This window comes from Microcebus murinus, chromosome 14 (assembly GCF_040939455.1).
Source record: "Microcebus murinus isolate Inina chromosome 14, M.murinus_Inina_mat1.0, whole genome shotgun sequence".
Taxonomy (NCBI): Eukaryota; Metazoa; Chordata; class Mammalia; order Primates; family Cheirogaleidae; genus Microcebus; species Microcebus murinus.
In genome coordinates, this window is record NC_134117.1 from 509,206 (window position 1) to 533,821 (window position 24,616).

Below are 24,616 nucleotides of genomic sequence, written 5' to 3' on the forward strand. Positions count from 1 at the left end.
ATTTGTTCCTTTGGTTAACTTTCTTTCATCTCTTTGACCTGATTTCTTAAAAGTAGCATATGAATCATTTTACTATCGACTCGTAGAGTCGTAGAGTCGATTTCTATTTTAGGGTGAGCCCTTCAGCTCTGGTGTGTTTACAAATTGTCCCAGTTTATTTACCTTTTAGTTTTTTTTTTTTTTAAATAATTCTGGGTTGCGCCAACCTGCAAGGACAGTCTGGGCCATGTCCTGGCCAGACGCCGCCGTCGTCCTGCACCTGCGTTGGCCGGGACCCCCGCGTCTCCGTGGCTCCACTTTTGTGAACATCTGGTTCTGCTGCGCTCTGGCTGGAGCGGCCAGAGGAGCACTGTGTGATTTGGACACGTTAGGTTTCCCTGTGGCTTCCCGCCCAGTCAGCGTTTAGTCATGGCCCCAGGTCGCTGCCCCCGGGCTGGGAAGGGCAAGTGTGTTCTCTGCTTGCTGAAGAGACGCCCTCACGCAAGCTGCCAGTCAGCGCTGCCTTTGGGTGGATTTCCATGGTCCTTCCCAGGAGCTCCAAGAGCCTCGGAGACTTCCCCATACTCTGGGGGCCGCTGACGCTTGTCCACTAGGACTCCTGTATCTGGAATTCTGGGAGAGGAAAAGGCCGTTCTGCTAACTGAAAACCAAAAAGGACTGAGAACCGGTGACAGGACCTTGGACAGATTCTCTGTTCTTGGCTTGCCCGGCAGGTGCCTTCCCTGGAGCCCCGTGGGGGATGAGGAGGTGGAGAAGGCCCACCAGTACCCCTGGAGGTGGCGGGGGTGGGCAGAAGGGCCCGCTCCCCCACCGCAGAGCAGCCCCCATCCCCGAGTAGCCCCCTGTCCCAGAGCCCCCCGGCTGGAGAGGGGAGGATGGAACACTTCCTCGAGCACCACGTGGGTGGTGACCACGGGCCAGACGTTTGTATCGGTATTTCCAGGTAAGATGGTGGCTATTACCTAGGACAGGGCAGAGAAGGTGTAGGCTTGTCCCCAGGGGACGTCTGGCCGTGTGTGGAGGCACTCTTGGTGGCGCCACTGGTGGTGCCGCCAGCACGTAGCGGGCACAGGCTACAGACGCCGCTAACACCCCACAGCGCTTGGGCGGGTCACACCAGCAGCGTGGTCCGGTCCAAAATGTCAGATGTTGAGGCTGAGATTCCCCGGTCTGTCTAAGCCGGGACCACTCTCTTGAGTCTTACAGCTTAAAAATGATAATTCTTGAAACGAGGTGGTTTAGTCCAAATCTTGCTCTTTTTCAAAGTCGTGCAGGCCACTGTCGGCCCTTTGCACTTGGGTGTACGTTGTGGCATCAGCCTGCAGGTCTCTGCGCAGACCCAGACTGGCGGCTGTGGCGCTGCTGGTCGGAGGAGCCCAGGCTCTGCGCCAGGAAGCTCACGCGCCCGCCCCGCGCAGCGGCCTCTTTCCATGCCAGGACAGGACGCAGCACGGTGCCTGCTCCATCCCAGCTGCACGCCCGGGGCGGTGCCAGGGCAGGTGCTGGGCTCTGGTCCTGCAGCCTGAAGGCTGGGCTGGGCTGCCACGGCAGGATGTCTGTTTCGTTCGTTTGTTTTATTTTATTATTTTATTTGTTTAATTCCCGCCTCTGATTGAACAGCGGCTGTTTACCACGCAGGCGTGTTGCTCTGTCACCCACCGCTATTTGTTTGTTTCCAGAATGCTGTTGCTCTTCGAACTGGCTTACCTCTCTCTGATCTTGAAGTGCGTGGACATCTCCTCCAACTGCCTCACAGACCTGAAGAAAATCGGAACCAACGTAGGTGGCTTCGCGACGGCTGCTGGTCAGGGGCGTGCCGGCGCTCGCCTCGCGTCTGGACGCAAAGGCCGGGCAACGGAAGAGCCGTTTGCAGAGCCGTGGCCAAGGGCCCCGACGCGTGGCTGGCAGCCGCCCTCTGCGCGTGCTGCGTGCGTCTTGCGGCTGCGAGCGGTGGCTTTTGCGGTTTTGCGTCTGCCCCTTCCCCTCAGCCTCTGTGGCAGGTGCCGGCCAAGCCGCCACTGGCCGTTTGTGCGTAAGTCTCATGGCGTTACCGATCCAGGGCCCACCCCCCAACCCCGCCACTGGACACTGAGTCACACGCCGTGGTCCTCCCTGGTCCTCGGTGGCACCGTCGGAAGTCTCAGTGACCTGTGGTCAGCCGCAGTCTGAAAATAGTAATATAGTTTGAGAGAGAGAGAGCATGCTGACATGACTTTTATTATCGTATGTTGTGATAACTGTTCTGCTGCATCACGTCATTGTTAATCTCTCACTGTGCCTAATGCATAAGTTGAGCTTCGACGTAGGTGTGGATGTGCAGGAAAACACATGGTGTACGTAGGGTGCGGTGCTGCCCGGGGCTTCAGGCACCCACTGGGGTCTTGTAACGCGGCCCCTCAGGTAAGGGGGGACCACGGCATAATTTTTTGCTTATTACAGAAAAGGCTACCCTGAACATTTGGTGCCTAAAGCCTTTTTCTGCATTTACGGTTTTTCCCTAAGATACGTTTATTGACGTGAAATTACTAGGGAGCTTTCACTTGTAAGACTTTTAAACACATACTATAGTATTGCCCCTAGAAAAATTCTTACACTCTGCCAAACGAATGCAAAAGTGCATGCTCCGGGTTTGTCCTTTAATTTAAGAGACGGTGAACGGCCCCTTCCAGAGAGGGGCAGGGACGGGTGTTGACATCTGGCCGTGGTGACGGTTTTCTGAGTTTAGTTACGTGTCCAGGCGTCCCACATTGTGCACTGAAAATATTTGAAGTTCGCTGTATGTCAGTTATTAGTAAAATCATTTAAAATAAGAACCACAGAAACATCAACAAGTAAAAATCTCCAGCGGCAGCATGGAAGCAAGGTTGTGATGCTAACCACGCAGTTGCTGTGCTCTCGTGCGGCCTTGCGTTGCGACACGGGAGAGTCCTAGGAGAGTCCTAGGAAAGTCCTAGAACGTGCTTTCTGTTTTTAGAGACAGGGTCTTGCCCCACCGCCCAGGCTGGGTGCAGCGGTGCAACCACAGCTCACCGCAGCCTCGAACCCCCGGGTTCCGGCGACGCTCCCACTGCAGCCTCCCAGGCAGCTGGGGGTACAGCTGCCGCCACCACGCCCCACTGGTTTTTTAACTTTTTTGTAGAGGTGGGGTCTTGCTGTGTTGCCCAGGCTGGTCTTGGACTCCCAGGCTCAAACTATCCTCCTGCTTTGGCTTCCTAAAGTGCTGGGATTAACAGGCGTGAGCCTCCATGCTGGCCTGTTATTTATTTTTTTCTAAGATTATAACAATGGCACTTATTTAACTATGATAAATTCAGAAGACTTTTAAGGAGAAAAGGAAAAAAAATGTCTGGCCATGTTCCTGCCCACAAATAGCTTCTGAGCATTTCCACGCAGACACCTGAAGCTTTTTCCCCGAGTCCAGGGCCGTGAGCATGGGGTTCACGTCCATCTTTCCAGCCCCTGATTGGCGGGTGCTTTCCCAGGTCATCAGATGTGACAGATGTGGGTTTCTTTTTCTTTTTCTTTCTTTTTTTTTTTTTTTGAGACAGAGTCTCACTCTGTTGCCCAGGCTAGAGTGCCGTGGCGTCAGCCTAGCTCACAGCAACCTCAAACTCCTGGGCTTGAGCGATCCTCCTGCCTCAGCCTCCTGAGTAGCTGGGACTATAGGCACGCACCACCATGCCTGGCTAGTTTTTTCTATATGTTTTTAGTTGTCCAGCTAGTTTTTTTTCCTATTCGTAGTAGAGATAGGGTCTCACTCTTGCTCAGGCTGGTCTCAAACTCCTGAGTTCAAACAGTCTGCCCCACTCGGCCTCCCAGAGTGCTAGGATTACAGGCGTGAGCTGCTGTGCCCGGCCCATACATGAGTTTCAATGCATGTACACTGCTCGTTGTGCGTTCGTGTCGTGATTGATCTGTCCCTTCCAATGAGACGTTGAGAGTCTCATAAGACGTGTTTTCCACTGAAAGTTCGCTCACGTTGAAGGTGTGAGTGGTGCTTGATTGTGAGGCCCTGGTGCAGTTTTGAGGGCCAGTCGCTGCCGCTGTGACATGGCCTGAGCGACTCGAAACCAGTTAACCCGGGTGGGCGCAGACGCGGCCTCCTCCTGCGCGGAGCCCTGCGTCAGGTGGGGCAGGCGCGGCCCCGGCGGGGCCTCTGACCCTCGCGCCCTGGCCATGCCCTGGGCCCAGGCGCGCAGCACCGAGGCGCCTGTCCCTGGGGCAGAGCTGCCACCATAGCCCGTCCCCACGTGCCGCGGGCACTTCCCGGCCTCTGTGGGCGTTTCCCGTGGAGGGTGTGTCCCGTGGAAGGCGTGCTCCATGGAGCAGGGGCCTCCTGTGTGTCCTGAGGACACGTGACCCGCGGCGGCACTCGCAGACGGTCAGCTGAGTCGTCCTTGGTGTCAAGGCGCGCCGGTTTAGGGGCGCGGCCTGGGTGGCGGCAGCACGCTGCTCCCTGGGCCTGGGCGAGGCTGCCGGGGCCTGGGGGTCTCTCGTGGGGAAAGAGCTGGTGTGTGACAGCTCGGACTTCCAGACTCGAACCCCTTGCTGAGGCCCCGAGTCCCGAGTGTCTGGGCCGGGATGAGCCTCCAACAGGAAACCTCAGGAGCCCGGCCTGGGCGTGGCCGTGGCGGGCGAGCGCGTGGGGGTGGGTGGGGCCCCCACCCCAAGACATGCCTGGAGCGGAGCTCCCGCCACCTGCCGCCTGGGCCTCTCCCAAGGGCTTGTGTACCCTGACCCCAGTCAGCGATTAAATAAGACAAAATATGCTTGCTAAATTCCGTAAGAGGAAGCTTACGTGAAGTTGGGTCAATTACTTAAAAACGGTGCGTCCACTGAAGTTAGCGAGCTGCCCCGCGAGCTTCCTCACCCGGACCGTGGCGTCCTCTGCACTGTCTCGTGCTGTGCGTGTTGGATTCCTGCTGCGTGACCTTTGACATTAACACGCATGGCGCTTTCACTGAACGTCTCGCTGTGTGCAAACCCGTGTCCGCAGGCTCCCGGGAAGCAGATTGAAATTGAGTGTCTGGAGTACGAATTAGAAGCTTCAACTCTTGAAGATAATATTAAACTCTACGTCCGAGCCGCAGTTGAGGTGAGCCCTTTAACGGGAGCTGTGGTCACATGGAGTTATCTTGCAAATTCCCTGGCACTCGGTGAGAGGTGACTTTGTGCCGGAGTTGGCGGTGCTGGGACGTGGCCTGGGCCCCTGCGGGACCCAGCCTTGCAGGAGGCGCAGAGCAGCCGGGGCGCCCTGTCCCGCCACCTGGGCGAGGGCCTTCCACGGCTGACCGCGTGTGCCGGTGCCTCGCACGTGGTGGGCGCGCAGCGAGCGTGTGTTTAAGACACGGTTTATGGAGAGCAGCTCGGCTGCCGCATTTGACCGTGAAGCTGCGGCAGAGGCCGGTGGCTGTGGTGCGGTGTGCACACCCCGCGCCGCCCCTCCGCCGCAGAGGGTTTGGGGGCGGAGCCCCACCTAGGAGGCTTTGACAGACTCGTCTCAGCGCTGAGCCCCGGCTGTTCGTGAGTCCCAAGCGCAGGCTCCACCCCAGTCGCCCAGGTGCGGCAGAGGTGTCAGGGCTGTGGGCATGACCCGGCGGGCACGGGACAGACAGGCACCCGTGGCTCTGTGCAGGGCGTGGGGCGCTCGAGCCCTTGAGAGTCCGGCCTGCGCCTGCCTGCTGGGAAGGGTGGCCGTGGACACCTAGCCCAGGCGCCCCTTGGGTGGCAGCCGTGCCGGGGCACAGGCCCCGCGAAACACACGGTCAGGAGCCGGGCAGACCGCGTGCGTCGTCTTGCACAGAGCACACCTGTCCGCGCGAGTGCGGAGCACGGCCACGCCTCGGGAGTGCCACGTCTCGTGGGCCATCCGATCCCTTCCCGGGAGGGTGCTGGGCCGCAGGCCAACGGGCGGAGTCCCGCGTTCCCGGCGCGCCAGCTTCACGTGCTTCCCCAACTTGCGACCCGCGCTGCAGGCCTGGGAAACGCTGGCGGCCAGCTCTCCCGGGTCGTGGCGGCATCAGCCGGTGACGACGCCACTGATCTCACGGCCGGCGCGGCGTGGCGGCCGGCGTCCTCTCCGCAGGCCCAGCTGGACATCATCCAGGCGCTGGACGTGCTGCTGCAGCGAGCGGTGCGGCTGGGCGACCCCCGGGCCATCCACGTGGTGTGCACCGCGCAGTGGAACACCTGCCTGCCCCTGCTGCAGCACAACCTGCGGCACCACCTGCGCAAGCCGCTGGCCAGCATCGCCGAGGTCCTGGAGAAGGCGGACAGGTAGGCGTGTCTGTGCTGGGTCGTCCCCACGGAGGGCAGCAGGTGGCAGAGGGACAAGGGGAGTTTCCTGATGTCGTGGACAGGGATGAAATCAGACTCGCTTGCCGTGAAAGTGGTGCACGCAGAACGGTCCGCCTGCATCCAGCAAGGATCTGAATGGAGGTCCCCGTGACAAGGACGTCACTCTGCCCACTGGCCCCACAGAGCTGGGCTGACTGGGACCCCCAAACCCAGAAATGCACCCCCACCCTGGACTAGCAAGGAGGAGGCTTAGCACAGGCTTCCTCCTGGGCGGGCACCGGCGGGGGGTCTGCGCCCCGTGAGCTGACGGAAGGGACCTGTCCCTCCACGGAGAGGCCACGTGGGGCTGGTGGGGCTGTGGGACGTGGGGCTGGGGGTGGGTCCTCCTGAGAGGGGGTGTGGTCCACAGGAAGCCCGGGACTGAGGGGAGCGCGTCTGCAGGTGCAACCAGGACAGGCCTGGCCCTCGGTTTCGGCAGCCTCCAGGTGCACCGTGGCGGGTGGGAGCAGATGCTGGGGGACGGTGTGGGGTGTCCGTGGGGCGTTTGTCCGGAGCCCAGGACGCAGAGCCCAGGGAGGCTGGGGACCCTGGTCCGGGTTCAGGAACTCCTGGCTGGAGAGGCTGGAGACACGGTAGGAAACTGCGTCTAGGGGGTGCAGGGCGGGGGTGGGCGGGTGAGGTCGGTAGGGTGCAGGGCGGGGGTGGGCGGGTGAGGTCGGTAGGGTGCAGGGCGGGGGTGGGCGGGTGAGGTCGGTAGGGCGCAGGGCGGGGGTGGGTGGGGAGGTCAGGAGGGTGCCAGGGTGGAGGTGGGACGCCCGTCCCTGGCAGAGTTGCTGGGAGGCTACCGTGCGCTCAGGGCTGGGCTTTAGTAGGTTTCCCCATCCACGTGTGCTTCCCGGGGCGTCCAGCCGCAGTCATGCAAACAGGAAATGGATCGGTGGGGCCCGGCTCCCTATGGCTCCTGTCTCCCTGGGGGCAGGGGTGTGAGCCGCAGGGAGGAGGCGTGAGGGGTCTGCAGGGAGCTGCCCGCTGCCCACGGCCCCTCCGGACGAAGCCCTGGTCACCGGGCGGGGCAGCAGGCGCCAGCTCAGTCCTGCTCGGCTCACGGGGGTCGCGTCCTGTGTGGGCCTCGGTCTCTCCCCAGATCTGGAGAGTTCCGCGGGGACGCCTGCCGGGCCTCAGCTCCGCCTCCCCTTCCCGCAGGCGCGGAGACCCTGAGAGTTCCGACTGACCTCCAGAGCCACTTCTCTTGTATTCCACGTGTGCTCGGTGGTTCTTCCTGCTCGGCAGCCGGCTAGTCTGCTTTTGCTGTGATGACTTTATTTCTCATTTCCAAAAACATCCCATTCATTTATTTTCTGAGCTGCTTGATTTTTAGAAGATAACATTCTAGTTGCCATCTTTTTTCCTGGTAATTATTTTCCTAATCAATTTCGTTGAGGTGTAATTTAAGGCAACAGAATGTGCGCATTTTAAATGGGGAGTCTTTGGGTGGAGGAGTCTTGATGGGCGCACGCAGCCAGTGCAGCCCCTCTCCGGCCAAGGACGTTCCCAGCCCTGAAGCGCCCCGCGGGGCCACCCCTTGCCGCCTGCACACACCGTCCGCCGCTCCCCCGCCCCGGACCCCCTTGCCTGCCTGGACCTCATGGGAGGGGAGGGGAGGGGAGGGTCGCCGCTGCCCAGGTGCGTCCCCCTGCCCCGCCGTGTAGCGTCCCGTAGGGTGCCCGGCAGCGTGTCTGCGCCCCCAGAACGGGTGGGTGGCGGGTCGGCTGGCAAGGGACGCGCGCACATGCGCTTCCGGGCAGCTGCGGTGCAGGCAGGTGCGTGGTCGCCCTGCACCCCTGTGACAGCCCGTTTTTTCTTATTTCCCTTGTGACCTTTTACGTGCTCACCAGCCCTTGCCGGTCTCTGCGATGCGCCCGTTCAAAACTCCCATTCCTGTTAAAGATCGTGGGGTGTCGCCCTTCCGGGGACCCCTTGCGTGCACTGGGGCGGGTCTGGGCGGGTGCGCGTGTGACCGGCGTTTTCTCCTCGCCACTGGCCGTCTCTGGTTCCCAGCGGCATCTTTCAGAGAGCACGGGGGGGGGGGGCAGTGTTGACGTCCCGGCAGTCAGGAATTCCCCGCCAGTTTGGTGCTTGCGTGTCGTGTCCTGGTTTCCTGTTTTCCGTGAGTGGCAACAACTCCCGGCCGCTGGTCTCGGCAACCGTCTGCGCCAAAGTGTTGAGGATCCCACGGAGCTTTGACTCAATATGTCGTACTTCTTGACGTTTGTTGCGTTAGAAAGTAAAATGAAGAAGCGTTAAGCACAAGACACACAAGCATACCTTCCGTTAGACATCAGAACGGTGACATGTCAAGTGCCCCAAAGCCTCTAGACCAGGGGTCCTCAAACTTTTTAAACAGGGGGCCAGTTCACTGTCCCTCAGACCGTTGGAGGGCCGGACTATAATTAAAAAAAACTATGAACAAATTCCTATGCACACTGCACATCTCATTTTGAAGTAAAAAAACAAACGGGCAAAAACACCCACATGTGGCCCGCGGGCCATAGTTTGAGGACGCCTGCTCTAGAATGTTCTTTTGTGTGCATTCATGGAAAATGGGAGTGGACATGGAAAATACTGTCTCGGGGTTGGTGTGAAAGTGGTTTGACCCTGTGGACCTGCCACCCCTGGAGAAGAACAACTCTGGAAGTTTCATGGTGTTTGCTTCGATACCCGTTCAGTGACCCATGGAGAACAAAGTTCTGTGTGTGGGATCATGTAGGGTTTGAGCTTCATTTCTTCCCTGTGTGTGGGAAAATACAGACGATTCAAGTTGTTTCAGGACCACTTTTGAGAAGACTGCCCTTCGCCTGCAGAATCCCGTGGGCTCCTGGCCGGTGGCAGGTGACCTGTGGGTCTCTCTCTGGCCAGTACGTTTGTCCCGCGCTGCCTCGATTGACTGCTGTAGCTTTGTAGTGATTCTTGACATGCGTCGTATAAGTTTCCAGCTTGTTCTGGGACCTTTGTGTTTCCATACAACGTTTAGGGAACAACTTGGCAACTTCTAGGGGAAAACCTGCTGATTTTTTTATTGGAATTGGATTGAAGCTGTCAGTGAATTTTGGGAGAAGCGATGTCATGACAGTATCGATCTCCGGTCCTGGCATGTGCTCTGTCTGGACAACTCAGGTCTTTTCCTTCCCACATGGTGTTCTGTGGTTTCAGTGTGGGGGTGGTGGCCATCGCCCACCAAACTTGTCACTGGGTGTCCTGTGGTTCTTGATGTGATTGCCAATGGTATTGTCTGGCTTTAAATTTCTTATTGTTTCCTATCCTAGAGAGATATGACTGACACTCAAATATTGGCCTTTTGTTCTGTGACATTGCCAAGCTCACTCACTCACCACACGGGTTTATAGATTATTCAGGATTTTCAAGGCAGGTGGATGTTTCTTTTTCCTGCCTCGCGCTTCGATGACTCGGCACACGCTCCCGGTGGGGACAGCAGAGGGTGTTGGCTGTCCTCGTCCCTGATCTCAGTGGGGACCCAATCCTCTCCCACTTGGTAAGATGTTAGCTGCAAAACTTTCACCAATTCCCATTCCAGGATGAGGAAGTTCCCGTCTTTTCCTAGTTTGCTGCTAAATGCTTTGTCTTTTAAGGCACGGATGGTGTGAAGGTTTTGAGATGTCTCCTCCCCATGCGTGATACGACGTGTGACCTTGCTCTTCACTGTGTGGGTTGCACACAGTGTGTGTGCATCTGCATGCACGATCTGCATGCCGTCCTTTCTGCGCACAGCCAGGCCTGACCTCCAGGCGTGTTCCAGGTGTGTGGCCACAAGATTGTCCCGTGTGCTCGTGAGGATGCTGCCTGGCGTGTTGCTGCTTCTGCAGTGGCTCCGTCAGGCGTGACATCGAGGTTATGATGACTTCGTAAACGAGTTGCTTTCTGGAGGAGTTTGTGTGGCACGGGCCATGTTTTTCTTTGGCCGTTCGGCAGAATCCCACAGGAACGCCGTCTGGCCCAGGAGCCGTCCTGCCCGCCCTGTCTCTGTGGGGAGGTGTTGGCAACACTCGCCGGGACCCCGGTCGAAAGTCCCTGGTGTGAGAGCCCGTGTGCCTGGGGAGGGGCTCGCCCACTTCCTCATGTCTCTGACCACCAGGCTCAGGCCTTCTGCGTCTGGCCTTTCTGGTCTGACTGTCCCAGCAGTTACCCAGAGAGACACTGAAACTCCGGCTTCCACTGTGGGTCTGTCTCCCCTTCCCTGTAGCTGTGCCACTCGCGGCCGTGTCTCCCGCCTAATGTCTTTGGTCTGGTGGCCCTTGTCCGACATCAGCGTGGCCGGGCCAGCCTGGGCTCCCCGCGGCACCTGCAGCCTCCTCGTGCGCTGATTGTCTCTCGGAAGTGCAGAGACTGTTCCGTCCCCCAGGGCGTGTCTTCTACACAGCGTGTCGCTGAGTCTGGCTCTTGCCTGGCGTCACCACCTGTCTGGTCCCCCTGCCCAGCCCCATGGGGTCCCGGCAAAGGCAGGGGCAGTGGCAGCCCCCCACGTGGCGGGGCATTCCGGGCAGGAGAAACCTTAGCAGGGGAGACCTCTGGCGAGAGAGAGGAGTGGGGTCTCCGGACTGCACCCCTCGGGGGAGCCTGTGGGCTCCAGGCTGTGACTGGGTACTAGAGCCGCTCCACACTCGCCCCGCGGCCCTGCGGGAGCCGCCTGGGAGTGCAGGTGGCTGGGGCAGCGTGGGGTCCCGCACGCCAGGACCCGCTGTGTCAGCCTTGCTGCTCAGCCCTGGGCGCTGGGGTCTCCGTGGTCTGCAGGGTCTTCTCTCTGTGGGTCTCCATTTGTGGGGGTCCGGTGAGGTGGGGATGTTCCTGGAAGGGTGCTGGAGAGTGGGGGGAGGGCGCAAGCCTCACCCTGCACAGCCCCCTCCCCCATGATGCCACGCCCCTCCCCCCGACACTGTGCCCCTGTGCCGTTGCAGTCTCCTGAGCCAGCTGCGCTGTCAGGTGCACATGGAGCTGGCACACCTGGAGGAGGACGAGGACCGGCTGGAGCCCGCCCTGGAGCACCTGCAGAAGGCCGCGCGCCTGGACAGCCTGGGCCTCTACAAGGAGCGGCTGCAGACGGCCACCCACCGGCTGCACCTGTGCACCGTGCTCTACCAGGTCCCCGATCGCGCCGAAGACAAGGCCACCATGGCCATTGAGCAGGTGCTGGCGCAGCCCAGGGAGGGCCGGCAGGCGGGGGTGGGGGAGGGAGACCGGCCGTGGGGGGGCCGGCTGGGCTCTGAGCGCGGGTGGGCGCAGCGCGGAGGGGCTGGGGCCCAGGACAGCGCCGTCGTCCATGGTGCCTGCCACAGCGGCGTCCTCAGGAGGACTAGACAGAGAAGGGCCGCTGGGGACGGAGTGGCGACCTGCTGCCTCCCGCTCCCCCGCAGGCGAAGAGATCCATCGTCAAGGACAGCGTGCGCAGGGAGCGGGCCCTCCTGGCCATGGCCGGCCTGGCCCTGGCCCCCGACGCCTTCCAGATCGTGCTCGACAGCGAGAACGAGGCCAAAGGTGGGTGCCCGCAGACCTGGCCAGGGTGGGGCCCGCTGCGCCCTCGCCCCAGGGCGTGACCGGCCCCCACGTCACACCCCCGGACCCGGCCAGGGTGGGGCCCGCTGCGCCCTCGCCCCAGGGCGTGACCGGCCCCCTACCGGCTCACGTCACATCCCCGGACCCGGCCAGGGTGGGGCCCACTGAGCCCGCGCCCCAGGGCGTGACTGGCCCCCACATCACACCCGCAGACCCCGGACCACACCGCGCCCTCTGAGGCCGGTCACAGGGCCCCGGCGGTGGGGGGTGTCATCTCCCTGCAGCGGCCACATGTGTGGCTCAGCTGCCATGGAAACAACAGGAATTTACCTCCCCGGCTCCTAGGGCTGCGAGTCCGAGCTTGGCGTGGTGGGTTCGGTTCCTCCCGAGCTGCGGTCCCCGGCTTGCGGGCGCCGTCCCTGCCTGGTGCTCCAGGGCACCCCGCTCGCCTGCTGTTTTCGGACGCCAGTCGGACAGGGCTGGGGCCGCCCAGGGACCCCACTTCACCTCAGGCACCTCTGTGAGACCCAGCTCCCCGTGCCTCTGTGCTCTGTGGCCCTGGGGGTTCGGGCTTCCATGTGTCTGTTTTGGGGGGACTGGGTTCCGCCCACGGCACTGTCGGGGTGCAAGGGCTGCCCCTGTGTGTGGGGTCAAAGGTCAGACCCACATGGACCCCACTCATGCTGGCCACAGCCTTCCATCCAGGGAGTCTCCCCTGGCTCTGGGTCACGGACATGGGGCTCCCCCCAGTGCGGGGGCAGGGCCTGGCCTGGGAGCCCCTCCCCCGCCCGTGTGGGGGAGGCCGCCGCAGTGTGTCCCTCCCTCGGCTGGCGCTGTCACCCACCTGGACGCCAGGTCGCGTTGCGGGTGCGCGGGCCCTGGGCCAGGGTGAAGGGGCGGCTCTGGGAAGTGGATGGGGGGTCCCACGGCAGATGCCTGTCGCTGCCTCATTTCCCGGGTCACCCGCGCTCTTGGTTTTGTTTCTGTCTTGAGGGGTGAATCTGCCAGCACCACCCAGACACGCCTGTTTTGCTTTCTTGACTCGTTTTACCCACACGCATGTGCACCTGTGGGTGTGGGGCCAGGACAGGACAGGACAGGACGTCCTGCTGGGCCGCGGGGCTTCTCTGGGGAGGATGCCCTTGCGCTGGGTTCGGAAGGTGGATCTCGCTGGGCGGACGCCAGCCCGGAAGGCCCAGCTCCGAGGGCCCAGCCTCCCGCGGAGGGGTCCCGCGCCAGGGACAGACGAGGCCGCTCTGGCCCAGCGCCCCCACATCCCCCAGTGCACCCCCACCCGCCCGCCCAGCGCAGCCGCGGCGCTGTGAAGCTGCGCTCGGGGTGTTCCGGGCCTGTTTTCGGGAGCAGGGGGGTGAGATAGGAGCTCCAGGCCCCAGGGTAGACGGCGGGTGTGGGGGCCCGGCGAGCAGGGAGGCGGAGGCCGGTGCTTCTGCTTGGAGGGGTGGACGTCGCCACTGAGCAGGGTGGCCGCCGGGCGGCACCTTGAGTCGAGCTGTCCCCGAGGCCACTCGCGGCTGTGCGGGGGCTGGGCTGCCGGGAGCCGCGGATCCAGGAACTTGGGTGGCCGCCCGCCGTGGCCAGGCAGCAGCCAGCATGGGGGCCGTGGTCGGGCGTGTTCTCTGGGATGGGGCTGCGGCCGCCACGTGTCCTGACCCTTCACGGGCAGTGGCCACATCACGTTCCGTTTTCTGCTCTCAGTTTCCACCGGGAAGAACCGGGGCCGGTTCAGCTTCCTGGCGGCGAAGGCGCGTCACCACATGGCCAGCGTGGACAAGGCCGGCGGGCACTTGCGGCGCCTGGGGAACGAGAACGAGAAGGAGAGGTATGTGAGGAGAAGCCGCCTTCTGGGGGAAAAGGCAAATGCAAACAGGGCAGTGCCTGCGGGGAGTGTCTGTGACCTGGGCTGTCACCTGAGGGGCCGGGCTGGCAGCGGCTGCCAGGGCTTATGCCGGTCCGGGCGGTGGGCAGAGCCCCAGGGACCTGCCCGACAGGAGACCTCCCTCCATGCCCCAGGAGGGCCCGGCCCCGCAGGGACCTGCCCGACACGAGACCTCCCTCCACGCCCCAGGAGGGCCCGGCCCCTCGGGGACGGGGCTCGGGCAGGACTCGGGCGACGGGAGCTGCACACGTTGTCGGGACTCGGTGACCAGCCCAGGCTGGCCTTTGACACAGACTGGAGGGGTCATGACCCCAGGGAGACCTGCCCCTTGCCCGGGTGGGGGGATGACAGATGGGGCTGACGCTTGGCAGGTGGGACCAGAGAGCTGCGCCCGACCGGCTGGGCTGCCGCGCTCGCCGTGGGCACCGATTACGTCAGGTCACTGTGCAACCTTGAAACCGTTTCCCTGTCTGGGTCGGGTCTTTGGGGACAGGATCCAAATCTGGGCGGAGCTGGCCAAGGCCGCGCGGAAGCGGGGTGTGTGGGATGTCTGCCGGGCGGCCAGCCGCTTCTGCCTGCTCTACGACGGAGCCAAGGGAAGGAGGTCGTGGCGGCTGCGCAGAGGTGTGTGGCCCCGAGCCGGCCGAGTCCCCCTGCCGGGCGGCCCTGAGGGTGGGCCGTGGCCGGAGCCTCCATCCAAGCGGCTCCTGGAGGTGCCGGGACCGGCTGGAGGGGGCGGGCTGCCCGTGTCCAGCGTGGCCTCCCCGTGGGACAGGGTGTCTCAGACACGGCTGCAGTTGGCCCAGTCACTGTGCCTGGTGCTGGTGACGGTCACAGCACGGACACCGGCAGTCACACCTGGTGCCGGGGACACCACGTGACAGTCCTCATGTTGGATCCTCATCACTCAGAGGGTCCTTGGGCCTCAGACTGGGGCAGCCACAGCTGGTGGGCAGAGGGCGGAGGGCAGAGGGCAGAGGGCAGAGGGTAGGCCAGGTGGTCAGCACCCCCGCCCCCAGAGAAGCGCCAGTCTCGGGGACAGTGGGATACACGGACACGCAGAGGGAGGTGGGAGATGGAGCAGGGAGGGCCCGAAGGGCCCTGCAGGAGTTGGGGTGCAGCGGACCCCCCAAGCCAGTGGACAGGACGTGGGAGGGAGCAGGTTTCTCAGGCCGGTGCCTCCTCGGGCCGCAGGACCCGCCCAGGGCAAACCAGGAGCATCTCGGGGACGCCAGCCCCTTCCTGGGCATGGTGCCCTCCCCCCCTGCACCCCGGGGGGCCCCGCGGGAGCTGGAGAGAGACAGGCAACAGAGAGGGCTGGGATGGCCGTGTCAGGAGGTGCCCCCCCGCACCCCAGGGGGCCCCGCGGGGGCTGGAGGGAGACCGGCAACAGAGAGGGCTGGGACAGCCGTGTCAGGAGGTGCCCCCCGCACCCCGGGGGGCCCGCGGGGGCTGGAGGGAGACCAGCACCAGAGAGGACTGGGACGGCCGTGTCAGGAGGGCTTGCCTGAACAGGCATCTTCACGCTGCGCCTCCCGCAGGACGGCGGCGGCGCGGCTGGGAGAGCTCCGAGCAGGATGCGGCCCTGTCGGAGGTGCTGCTGCAGCGGCAGGTGGGCTGCGACCTGCTGCGGAGGTTCGCGGAGGTGGGCTTCATCAACGCCGAGGTGCGTGCTGCGCGGGCTGGAGGGGCCTGGCGCGCCTGCCGCGCAGGGGCTGTGGGCCGAATGTGCCCGAGCTGGCGGACGCCCATCGCGGGCTGCCTGTGCACGTCCATGGAGCTGCGTGGGGGGATGGGGAGGCGGTTCCCGGGAGCTTTTCCAGGAGAAAAGCATGACCCAAAGCGTGTCTCGGTGCGAGTAGGTGTTGGCTTTACGGTAGGAATGATTTCTTCGTTTTTTAATTTTTTGAGACAGAGTCTCACACTGTTGCCCGGGCTAGAGTGCCGTGGCGTCAGCCTAGCTCACAGCAACCTCAACTCCTGGGTTCAAGAGATCTTCCTGCCTCAGCCTCCCGAGTAGCTGGGACTACAGGCATGCACTACCGTGCCCAGCTAGTATTTTCTGTATATTTTTAGTTGGCCAATACATTTCTTTCTATTTTTAGTAGAGACAGGGTCTCACTCTTGCTCAGGCTGGTCTTGAACTCCTGACCTTGAGTGATCCGCCCTCCTCGGCCTCCCAGAGTGCTGGGACCACAGTAGGAATGGGTTCTGAGTCGCTAGTGCGAGTCCCATGGGCACAGCAGGTGGTTCCCTGTGGGGCGTGTAGGCCGGTGCAGACTCTAGGAGCACTTTGACCAGGTGTGGGTGGGGCGGGGGCCTGGCCTAGACCGCCAGCCCAGCCCCAGTGAGCCTGTGCCCCCAGCGGCACCAAGACGCCGGCCGGCCCCACCCAGGGTCAGCAGGGAGAGCCAACTGCAGGCACCCCACGCCAACCCCAGCTCTGAGCTTCCAGCCCCGCGCCTGCGCCAACGCCAGCGGTGACGCTCGGGACGTTTCATAGCCCAGAACCCGCGCGGCGCTCTGGTCTAAGGCCTGTGGGCGCAATGTGCGCGCGGCCCTCGGCCCTGGGGCCGGAGGTGGCTGACGCCGGCGAGGGGCCCTGTGGCAACTGAGCGCGGGGCGGGCGTGAGCCGAGACCCCCAACAGCGGAGCGGACACCCACCCGCCGGGGGGCCGGCGTCGGAGAGGCCTTCGGGGCCTCCGGGCTGCCACGGGCAGCCTGTCCACGCCAGGCTGCCGCCCTCCCCAGCCCCACCGGCCTGTCTCCCGTGGGTGGACAGCCTGGCGCTGCAGACGCACTGGCGACGCACCCGGGGGTCCGCGTGAGGCGGTGCCGGGACGCTCCCGTCCGTGCCGGGGCGCGTGGCCGCGCTGCGCGTGCAGGGAGCCCTCCCCCTGCGAGCCGGCTGCAGGTGCAGAGCCCAGCGCTCCACTCCTGTCTGGTCCGTGGGTGGCCGTCGGGCAACGGCGGCTTGGGGTTCACCCCAGTCTTCCCTCCTCGTGTGTGGCGCCTTAAGACCTGAAGGGGAACGAGGAGGCGTGGCTGTGTCCCCTCACCCCGTGCCACCGCCCGCCCCGCAGGCCACCGTCCAGCTGCTGCGCTCAGAGGGCGTGGAGCTGAACAACCGGCCCGTGCCCCCTGAGGACCTGAGCCAGCACCCGGCTGGCTACGTGCCGGAGCCCCCGGAGAGGAACGAGGACTGGATCACGTACAGGTAGGCCGCCCTGCGCTCGCAGGACATGCGTGTGCCGTCTTCACGGATGGGCGAGCCTGCCCATGGAGACGAGGTTGCCGGGACCGTCTCTGTTTGTAGCCACGTGTCCTAGCGAGGCGGTGAGCGGGTCAGTGTGCTCATACGTGTGAGTCACCGTACCAGGCGGTGTTTCCCAGCGTGTCCTTGTAAACCGCCGTCCGTTCTAGCTAGCCTCGCCGTCAGCAGAACTCAGCCGGCGGGGAGAGCGCGTGGGGCGGAGACGTGGAGGGAGGTTTCTGTGTGGGGACGTCTCTCCCGCCCGGCCCGGCTGAACACCCCCCAGAGAAGGCGTGGGGGCAGGGGGGGCCTGGGGGCGGAGGGACGCCTTTGAGCCTGGGGGAAGGCGACAGGTAGCCGGGCAGGTGAGCAGGTGAGCGCAGGGCGGGAGCTCAGGCCCTTGGAAGCAGCCGGGCGGCTGCTGGTGTCGGGGGCTGGGGACAGACTGGGGCTGCGCCGAGGGCCTGTGCCTGTGCCGGGAGGCCCGTCTGGGGAAGGCTGCGTCTCCAGCCACGAGCTCCACCGCGTGTGTTTCACAGAAGCTGGATAGAAGGCCTGTCCCAGTACGCCACCAGCAACTGGCTGCGCTCCGCGGACATCGGGCAGGAGATCCACGAGGCCTGGGTCGTGCAGAACGCCGTGGTCTACGTCCTGAACCACAACCACCACCTCATCCAGGCCGGGCGGCAGAAGGAGCTCGTGGGCACCTTGAACCACCTCCTGAGCACCGTCAGGGACTTTGGCCACGACGAAGTGTGCGTGTAGGCCCCGCCACGCCGCGGCCGCGGGCAGGGAGGGGCGGGAGCGCAGCCCGTCCCTCGGAGAGACCCGGGTTTTAGGCTCGGGGGCTGCGGTCAGCGTGTCCACTCTGGGGGCGATGGCGGCCGCAGAGAGACCAGCCGGGCTCAGGGAGGTCCACAGACCACGCCCGCGACTCTACCTCCTGCTGTGCGTGCCAGCCGGACGCTCACCTCTAACCCCAGGCGGCTTGCGGCCGGCACTGGGGCGTGTGGCCTGCCTGGCCGGGGCGGGGCTGAGACCCTGCGGAGCTGTCACTCCGGCCATGGCCGGCCGCCCCCCTCTGCTGCAGACGCAGTCCGGGGACGGGTTTGCCGACGGCCCACGTCACGCGGGAAAGCGACTCAAGGCTCATCCTGGTCTGGATTTTTTGGGGGGACGGGGTGTTGAAAATTCTGTGTTTTTTAATCCAGATGGACGTGACGTGTGAGAGACTGACGTTTTCCCAGCTCAAATCAGACATTCGAAGTTGTAGAGTTGGGTGGAGACTTCACCTAGCTAAGATGGAAAGACTGCGCACTCTTTGTCGCTTTGGTTTTTGGTCTACACAATAGGGTTTTAATTTTTTTCCATCGGATGGTGACGTAGGACTGAGGGATGAGTCAGGGTGGATGCAGGTTCTGCGTTTAGATCACGCACAGTAGGAGGACGGGCCTGCCGGTGACCACTCTCGGGGCTCTGCCAGGGCATGGGTGAGGCCCGGCTGGCCCGAGCACCCTTGCCTGGCCCGGGGAGCCCTGGGACTCGGCGCAGCCGTCAGCGCCGGCAGCTGGGCCTCTCCTGTAGTTCCGCTGTCCCGAGAGTTTCTGTCGTAGACAAAGATCAGACCGTTTTGACTCTTGTAAGTGTTTTGGAGCTAGCGTGCTCCCCGTGAGAACCGCGAAGGCCCTGGTCTAGACCCGTCCACCGGGTAAGGGACGTGGCGGCTCCGACCATCCCGGATGGCCCTTGGGGGTCCTGGCAGCAGGTCAGGGGGCGCCGCAGCCTTTCTGCCTCTGACCAGCTCCTCGGGGCACTCTGAGGAGTCCAGGCCGGGGGTGCCGCTCTCACTGCAGCCTGGAGCCCACCTGTGGGAGGAGATGGGGCACCTGGGCAGCAGGGACTCCTCCCCGCTCTTCCCCCTGGGCCCTGAGAAGGGCTCCTGAGCCTGCACCTGGGAGGGCAGGTAGCCCCTTTCCTGCTACATTCCGCAGAGGAGTCACGCGGCCATACTCGGTCGCCCTGGCCCGTGCCCTAGGACCTGGGGCCGCAGCGCTGGGTCCTCGCGGAGCCTGAGCTGCCCCGGGCTGCGGCTTCTCCTCGGTGACGTGACGCGCTCTTTGCAGGGACCCCGAGATGCTGGCCATGCTCTGTGACACGCTGGCCCGCGGCCTGGTGATCGGCTGGATCCCCCCCCAGGTGTTCGAGAAGTCGAGAAAGCCCGTGCGGACAATTATCTTCCACACCCCGCCGGACTCGGGGGCTGCCTCTGAGATCAGGGCTGCGGTGGAGGTAGAGCTCGTTGATTTGATTGATTGATCTAACAAGGTCACATGCAGGAAACTTCAATTAGATGCACATGAAACATACATCGCTTTGTAAAAATCTAACTACTGTGTACTTAATAATTTCAAAAAATGAAAACAATGCCTCTGCATGAAAACTACCCTTTTAAAATGTACTAATTTTAAAGTTATTAGGTTGGTGCAAAAGTAATTGCAGTTTCAGACCATGAATTTCAAATCATTGTGTTAGTAACTAGGCTCGAACACATCTTTGTTGATTAACAATCAACACATTTTGGCCAACAATAAATAAGTTTGTTTATTCCTGTAGCATAAAAATCTGTGCTTTGGGATTTGAGGAACTCTTGGAAAGCGTTTTCTGCATCCTGCTGGTTGTGGGAGCGCTATCCCTGCGAAGGGCTGTCGAGACGCGTGAAGTGGCAGCTGGTTGGCGAGAGCTTGGATGAACACGGCGGATGAGGCAAAACTTCGTAGCCCGGTTCGTTCAGCTTTTGAAGCGTTGTTGTGTGACGTGCGGTCAGGTGTTGCCATGGAGAAGAACCGGGCCCTTTCTGGTGGCCAATGCCGGCTGCAGACATTGCAGTTCTCCGTGCATCTCATGGATTTGCTGAGCAAACTTCTCAGATGTTCTGGTTTCACCAGGATTAAGAAAGCTCCAGTGGATCACACCACCAGTGACCGTGGCCTTTTTTCGGTGCAGGTTTGGGTTTGGGTCGTGCTTTGGAGCTGCTTCTCAGTCCAGCTGCTGAGCTGGTTGTCGCTGGCTGTCGTATACAATCCACTTTTCATTGCACATCACAGTCTGGTCAAGAAATGTTTCATTGTTGCATACAAGAGGAGAAGATGACACTTCACAATGACGATGTTTTTGATTTTCAGTCTTCTCATGAGCTTTTTCACCTTTCCAATTTGCTTCAAATGCTGAGCTACGTAGAATGGTCGACTTGAGTTCTTCGGCACCTTCTCATGTGGTTGTGAGAGGGTCAGCTTCGACGACTGCCCTCAGTTGGTCGTTGTCAACCTCCGATGGCCACCGCGCTCCTCATCTTCAAGGCTCTCGTCTCCTTTGCAAAACTTCTTGAACCCCCACTGCGCATTTGTCGTCCATTCCTGGGCCAAATGCGCCCCCTAAATGATGTAGCAAGTTCAAGATGTAGCATTTTGCACTCGAATAAGAAAATTGCTTGAGTTTGCTTTTTGTCTAACATCGTTTCTATAATCTAAAATAGATATAAATAAACAGCAATAAGTCATTAGCAAAAAAAAATAAAACGAGAAATGTGCATTCAAATGATGTATAAATTTGACTGGCTTTAAAAAAAATAAACAAAATGATGTATAACATAACCACAATTCTCTAAGAGTGTATTCTGATAGCAAACGTCAACTTTCAACAGCACTAAAACCGCAATTATTTTTGCACCAACCTAATAACTAACCTATTCATGACTTTGTCACGTCTGCTTTTCGTCGGAAAGCATTTGGGTATTTGGTTGCAGCGTGGGCAGGTGTGTGTTCACCTTGTGCTGCAGTGCGAAAGAACAGCCAGAGAGTGATGTCCCAGGTCGTGAACGGTCCCTGGGTGGCCAGCACCCAGGGCGCAGGACCAGGCTCCGAGCAGGGCCCTGGGGCGCTCTCGAGACCTGCACCCCGCTGTCCCTGTGGAGAGGAGGGAACTGGGCACTCGGCAAGCAGGGGAGGGCGCTGGGTGCAGCCCCGCCCGGCCCCAGACCCACCCCCAGCTTCTCTGACCCCAGGCTGCCCTGAGGGGCACCTGCTGGGCTGGCTTTAGCGCCGCCAGCAGGCGAGGACTGCGTGCGCTTGAACCTCCTTCACGGCTGGACCAGGGGCTGGGGCCGTTCATCCCTCAGTGTTTAGCGATTTAGATCTCGGCTCAAGTTCCCCCAGGTAGAATTCAGGTTTTGTAATGGAGGACACATCTGTCCTAGGTCTGTGAGTTTGCTCTGAACCTGACCAGCGGGACTGTGCCCGAGGAGGGGGTCCCCACCCGCGCCCGGCAGCGGCTCATTGCCACCTGGGTGAAGGCCAAGCAGCTGCTGCAGCAGCAGATCGGACCACGGCTGGGCACGGAGGAGCAGGTGGGCAGGTGGGGGGCTGGGCCCAGGTGGGCTGGTGGGCAGGTGGGGGGCTGGGCCCAGGTAGGCTGGTGGGCAGGTGGGGGCTGGGACCAGGTAGGCAGGTGGGGGGCTGGGCCCAGGTGGGCTGGTGGGGGGCGGGGTGCAGGCAGGCAGGTGGTCCACACCACACTCTGGGGCCTGGTGCTTTGCCTGTGCACTGTGGACATACTTGAGACAGGGTGGGGACTTGCGGGGGGCGTCCCTGGGGCCCCTTTGCTTTACCTTTTCCCAGCACCATCGGGGATGTCTGGGGACTCGCTTTTCCCACTGAACCCACTGCCTGTCCTCAGGGCCCCTTGTCAAGGCCTTACCTGGAGGCTCGCCCAGGCCAGGGTGTCACCTCCTGGCAGGGCCAGGCCCCAGCTGCGAACACAGAGGGCAGGAGGCTGGGGAGGGGGGACTTGGGGAGCAGAGGGCTCAGGGCGGCCCCACGAGTGCCCGGGCTCCTGCAGAGAAAGCCCCCCAGGGCAGGTGCTGGATGGTTGACACCTGAGCCAGGGCTGGGGGGCAGGGCGGGAGGTCGTGGGGGTCCTGGTGGGGGAGGGGCATCTGAGCCTGGCCGGAGGGAGGGTGGGGAGGTTGCCCACACCAGCCAGGAGGCGGAGAGGGTCGCCTTGCCTGCCCTGGGCAGCCCCCACCCCAGGGCCCACCAGCCTCCTGGCGGCCGGGGTCACCCAGTGGTCAGGTGACGCTGCTGTTGGCCTTGGGGTCCCACAGCCTCCCGGCCTCGATGGCCCGAGACAGCTGCGGGAGGCAGACGGGTGCACAGGAGCCTCGAGTTCCACACCTGTGGTCCGACTATCGCCGTGAGGCAAACATTCCACGGCGCTAAGTTCAAGACTGTTCCAGCTCCCCCCAGCTCCGCCTCCCCCCAGACCCCCAGGCTGACACGCCCTATGCTTCCCTCCCGCAGGGCACCAACAGCGAGGAAGTCGGCTGTGTGACCAGGGTCCTGGTGGCCTTGGAGATGTACTCGTGCAACGGGCTGGGCCTCATGGACTTCACGGTCCCCCCACTCGCCCAGGTGGGTGTCGCCCGCTGTCCTGGGCGAGCAGGAGCGTGTGAGGCTGGCCCCAGCTCAGGGAGCGGAGGAGGTGCAGGCTCAGAGGGCCCTGCCCAAGGGGGCGGGATCCATTCCCGCTTACCCGCCCCCCATGCTGCCCCTCCCAGCTCAGTCTGGCATTTGGGGAGTCCCCCCAACCCCGTGACAGGACAAGCGGTTTCCCTGTGCAGACCCTCCATGCCCTGCCCACCCGAGCAACTGGGCCCAGGTCACGGCACCACAGGGGCTGCACATGCACAAGCCCACGCCTGGTGGTGTCCACACAGAAACATGGGGCCCTTGGGGCGTCACGGCTCCTGAGCAGTAGCTCAGCGCTGGCAGCGTTTTGCAGTGCAGGAGATCCCACAAAAGTCATGCCTCTGTTTGGAATGACATGCCAGACAGTCCGTGTCCAGACGGATGTTACACCGCGCTTAGGGCTTGGCCAGAAAAAACAGGCACGCGTGCTCACAGCGCAGCCCTGGGCTGTCGGGAAGCCGCGTCACTGACACGACGCCCCTTCTCCTGCCACCGGGAAGCTGGTGAAGATGGCCTCCGAGTGCAACTGGCCAGAACCCCTGGTGGAGCTGCAGACCCTGACGCGGCTGACCCACTTCGCCCATGCGGCGCGTGACCACGAGATCACCATGGCCTGCTCCCACCAGGCCATCGAGTTGGGCATCAAGTACCTGAGGACGTTTGGTCCGTAAGTAACCCCTGTCCTGAAGTGGACCAATCGCTGACAGTGGGCACAGGGACCTGGAGCATGGTCCCAGATCACTCCATGTGTGGGAGGGTCTGAGATCACAGGTCCATGTGAGGGAGGGTCCAAGATCACAGGTCCATGTGAGGGAGGGTCCAAGATCACAGGTCCATGTGAGGGAGGATCCCAGATCACAGGTCCATGAGCAGGAAAGTCCAACAGGTCTAGGTGCTGGAGGGCCCCAGGTCACAGGTCCACGTGTGGGAGGGTCCGACAGGTCTAGGTGCTGGAGGGCCCCAGATCACAGGTCCACGTGTGGGAGGGTCCGACAGGTCTAGGTGCTGGAGGGCCCCAGATCATAGGTCCACGTGTGGGAGGGTCCGACAGGTCTAGGTGCTGGAGGGCCCCAGCTCACAGGTCCACGTGTGGGAGGGTCCGACAGGTCTAGGTGCTGGAGGGCCCCAGATCACAGGTCCACGTGTGGGAGGGTCCGACAGGTCTAGGTGCTGGAGGGCCCCAGATCACAGGTCCACGTGTGGGAGGGTCCGACAGGTCTAGGTGCTGGAGGGCCCCAGATCACAGGTCCACGTTGGGGAGGGTCTGAGATCCCAGGTCCAAATGCGTGAGGGTCCGTGATCACAGGTCCACATGTGGGAGTGTCTGAGATCACAGGTCCATGTGAGGGAGGGTCCCAGAGGTTCAAGGGGAGTGGTCCATGAGGTTCAGGCTGAGCGGTGGCTCTGAGACGACGCAGCCCACCTCACCAGGTCACAGGGTCCCGTCTGCAGGTCTCGAGATGGCCCCGCCCAGGCACATGACGGCCTCCACCTCACACCATGTCCTCACGGACCCCACGGTCAGCAGTGGTCCTGCGGGGAGCTGGGTGAAGGATTCTGAGGTCACACGTGCCTCGGCAGAGAGGAGCGTGTGGCCCACCGGCCATGCACGTGACAGGCACAGAATGGGTGTCTCAGCCCCTTCAGGCTGCTGTGACAAAGTGCTGCAGCTGGGGACTCACATAGCAGTTTTGGCTCCTGGAGGTTGGAAGTCCAGGATGAAGGTGCAGGAGGTCGGGCTCTGGGGGGAACCGCCTCCTGGCTGGTGACGGCGCCTATCATTGTGCTCTCTTGGCGGAGGGACGGGGCGGGGCACAGGGTCCCCTTTGCAGGCTCCACCTGCCGGACCTGCCGCTCCCCAGGCCCCGCCTCCAACGGCGTCACTGGCGCTGCGGTCTCAGCGTGTGCGCTTGGTGGGCTGTGTGCAGTCCACAGCAGGCCGTGGCTTTGTTTGAGGTGATTTCCAGTGACGTGTGCGCACGCTGAACAAATGTGCGCGTGCACAGGGAGGAAGGACGCACCTTCCACCCCAGACTGCGCTGCCCCTTGGCTGCCCCTTGGCTTCTGGCTCTGCTGCTGCC

General features: G+C 62.5%; 1 protein-coding gene across 1 annotated transcript in view; it reads left to right on the top strand.

The window, feature by feature from the left end:
* CFAP46 (cilia and flagella associated protein 46) overlaps positions 1-24,616 on the top strand; it is a 96,004-nt gene that overhangs the window by 9,162 nt on the left and 62,226 nt on the right. Inside the window, exons 9-22 of the mRNA XM_012755464.3 lie at positions 1,680-1,779; positions 4,997-5,095; positions 6,086-6,276; positions 11,268-11,496; positions 11,724-11,844; positions 13,579-13,702; positions 14,253-14,383; positions 15,301-15,425; positions 16,844-16,977; positions 17,553-17,768; positions 19,137-19,302; positions 21,266-21,415; positions 22,368-22,478; positions 23,036-23,202. Coding sequence (XP_012610918.2) covers positions 1,680-1,779; positions 4,997-5,095; positions 6,086-6,276; positions 11,268-11,496; positions 11,724-11,844; positions 13,579-13,702; positions 14,253-14,383; positions 15,301-15,425; positions 16,844-16,977; positions 17,553-17,768; positions 19,137-19,302; positions 21,266-21,415; positions 22,368-22,478; positions 23,036-23,202 — 2,064 coding nt within the window. The remainder of the gene's footprint in view (positions 1-1,679; positions 1,780-4,996; positions 5,096-6,085; positions 6,277-11,267; positions 11,497-11,723; positions 11,845-13,578; positions 13,703-14,252; positions 14,384-15,300; positions 15,426-16,843; positions 16,978-17,552; positions 17,769-19,136; positions 19,303-21,265; positions 21,416-22,367; positions 22,479-23,035; positions 23,203-24,616) is intronic.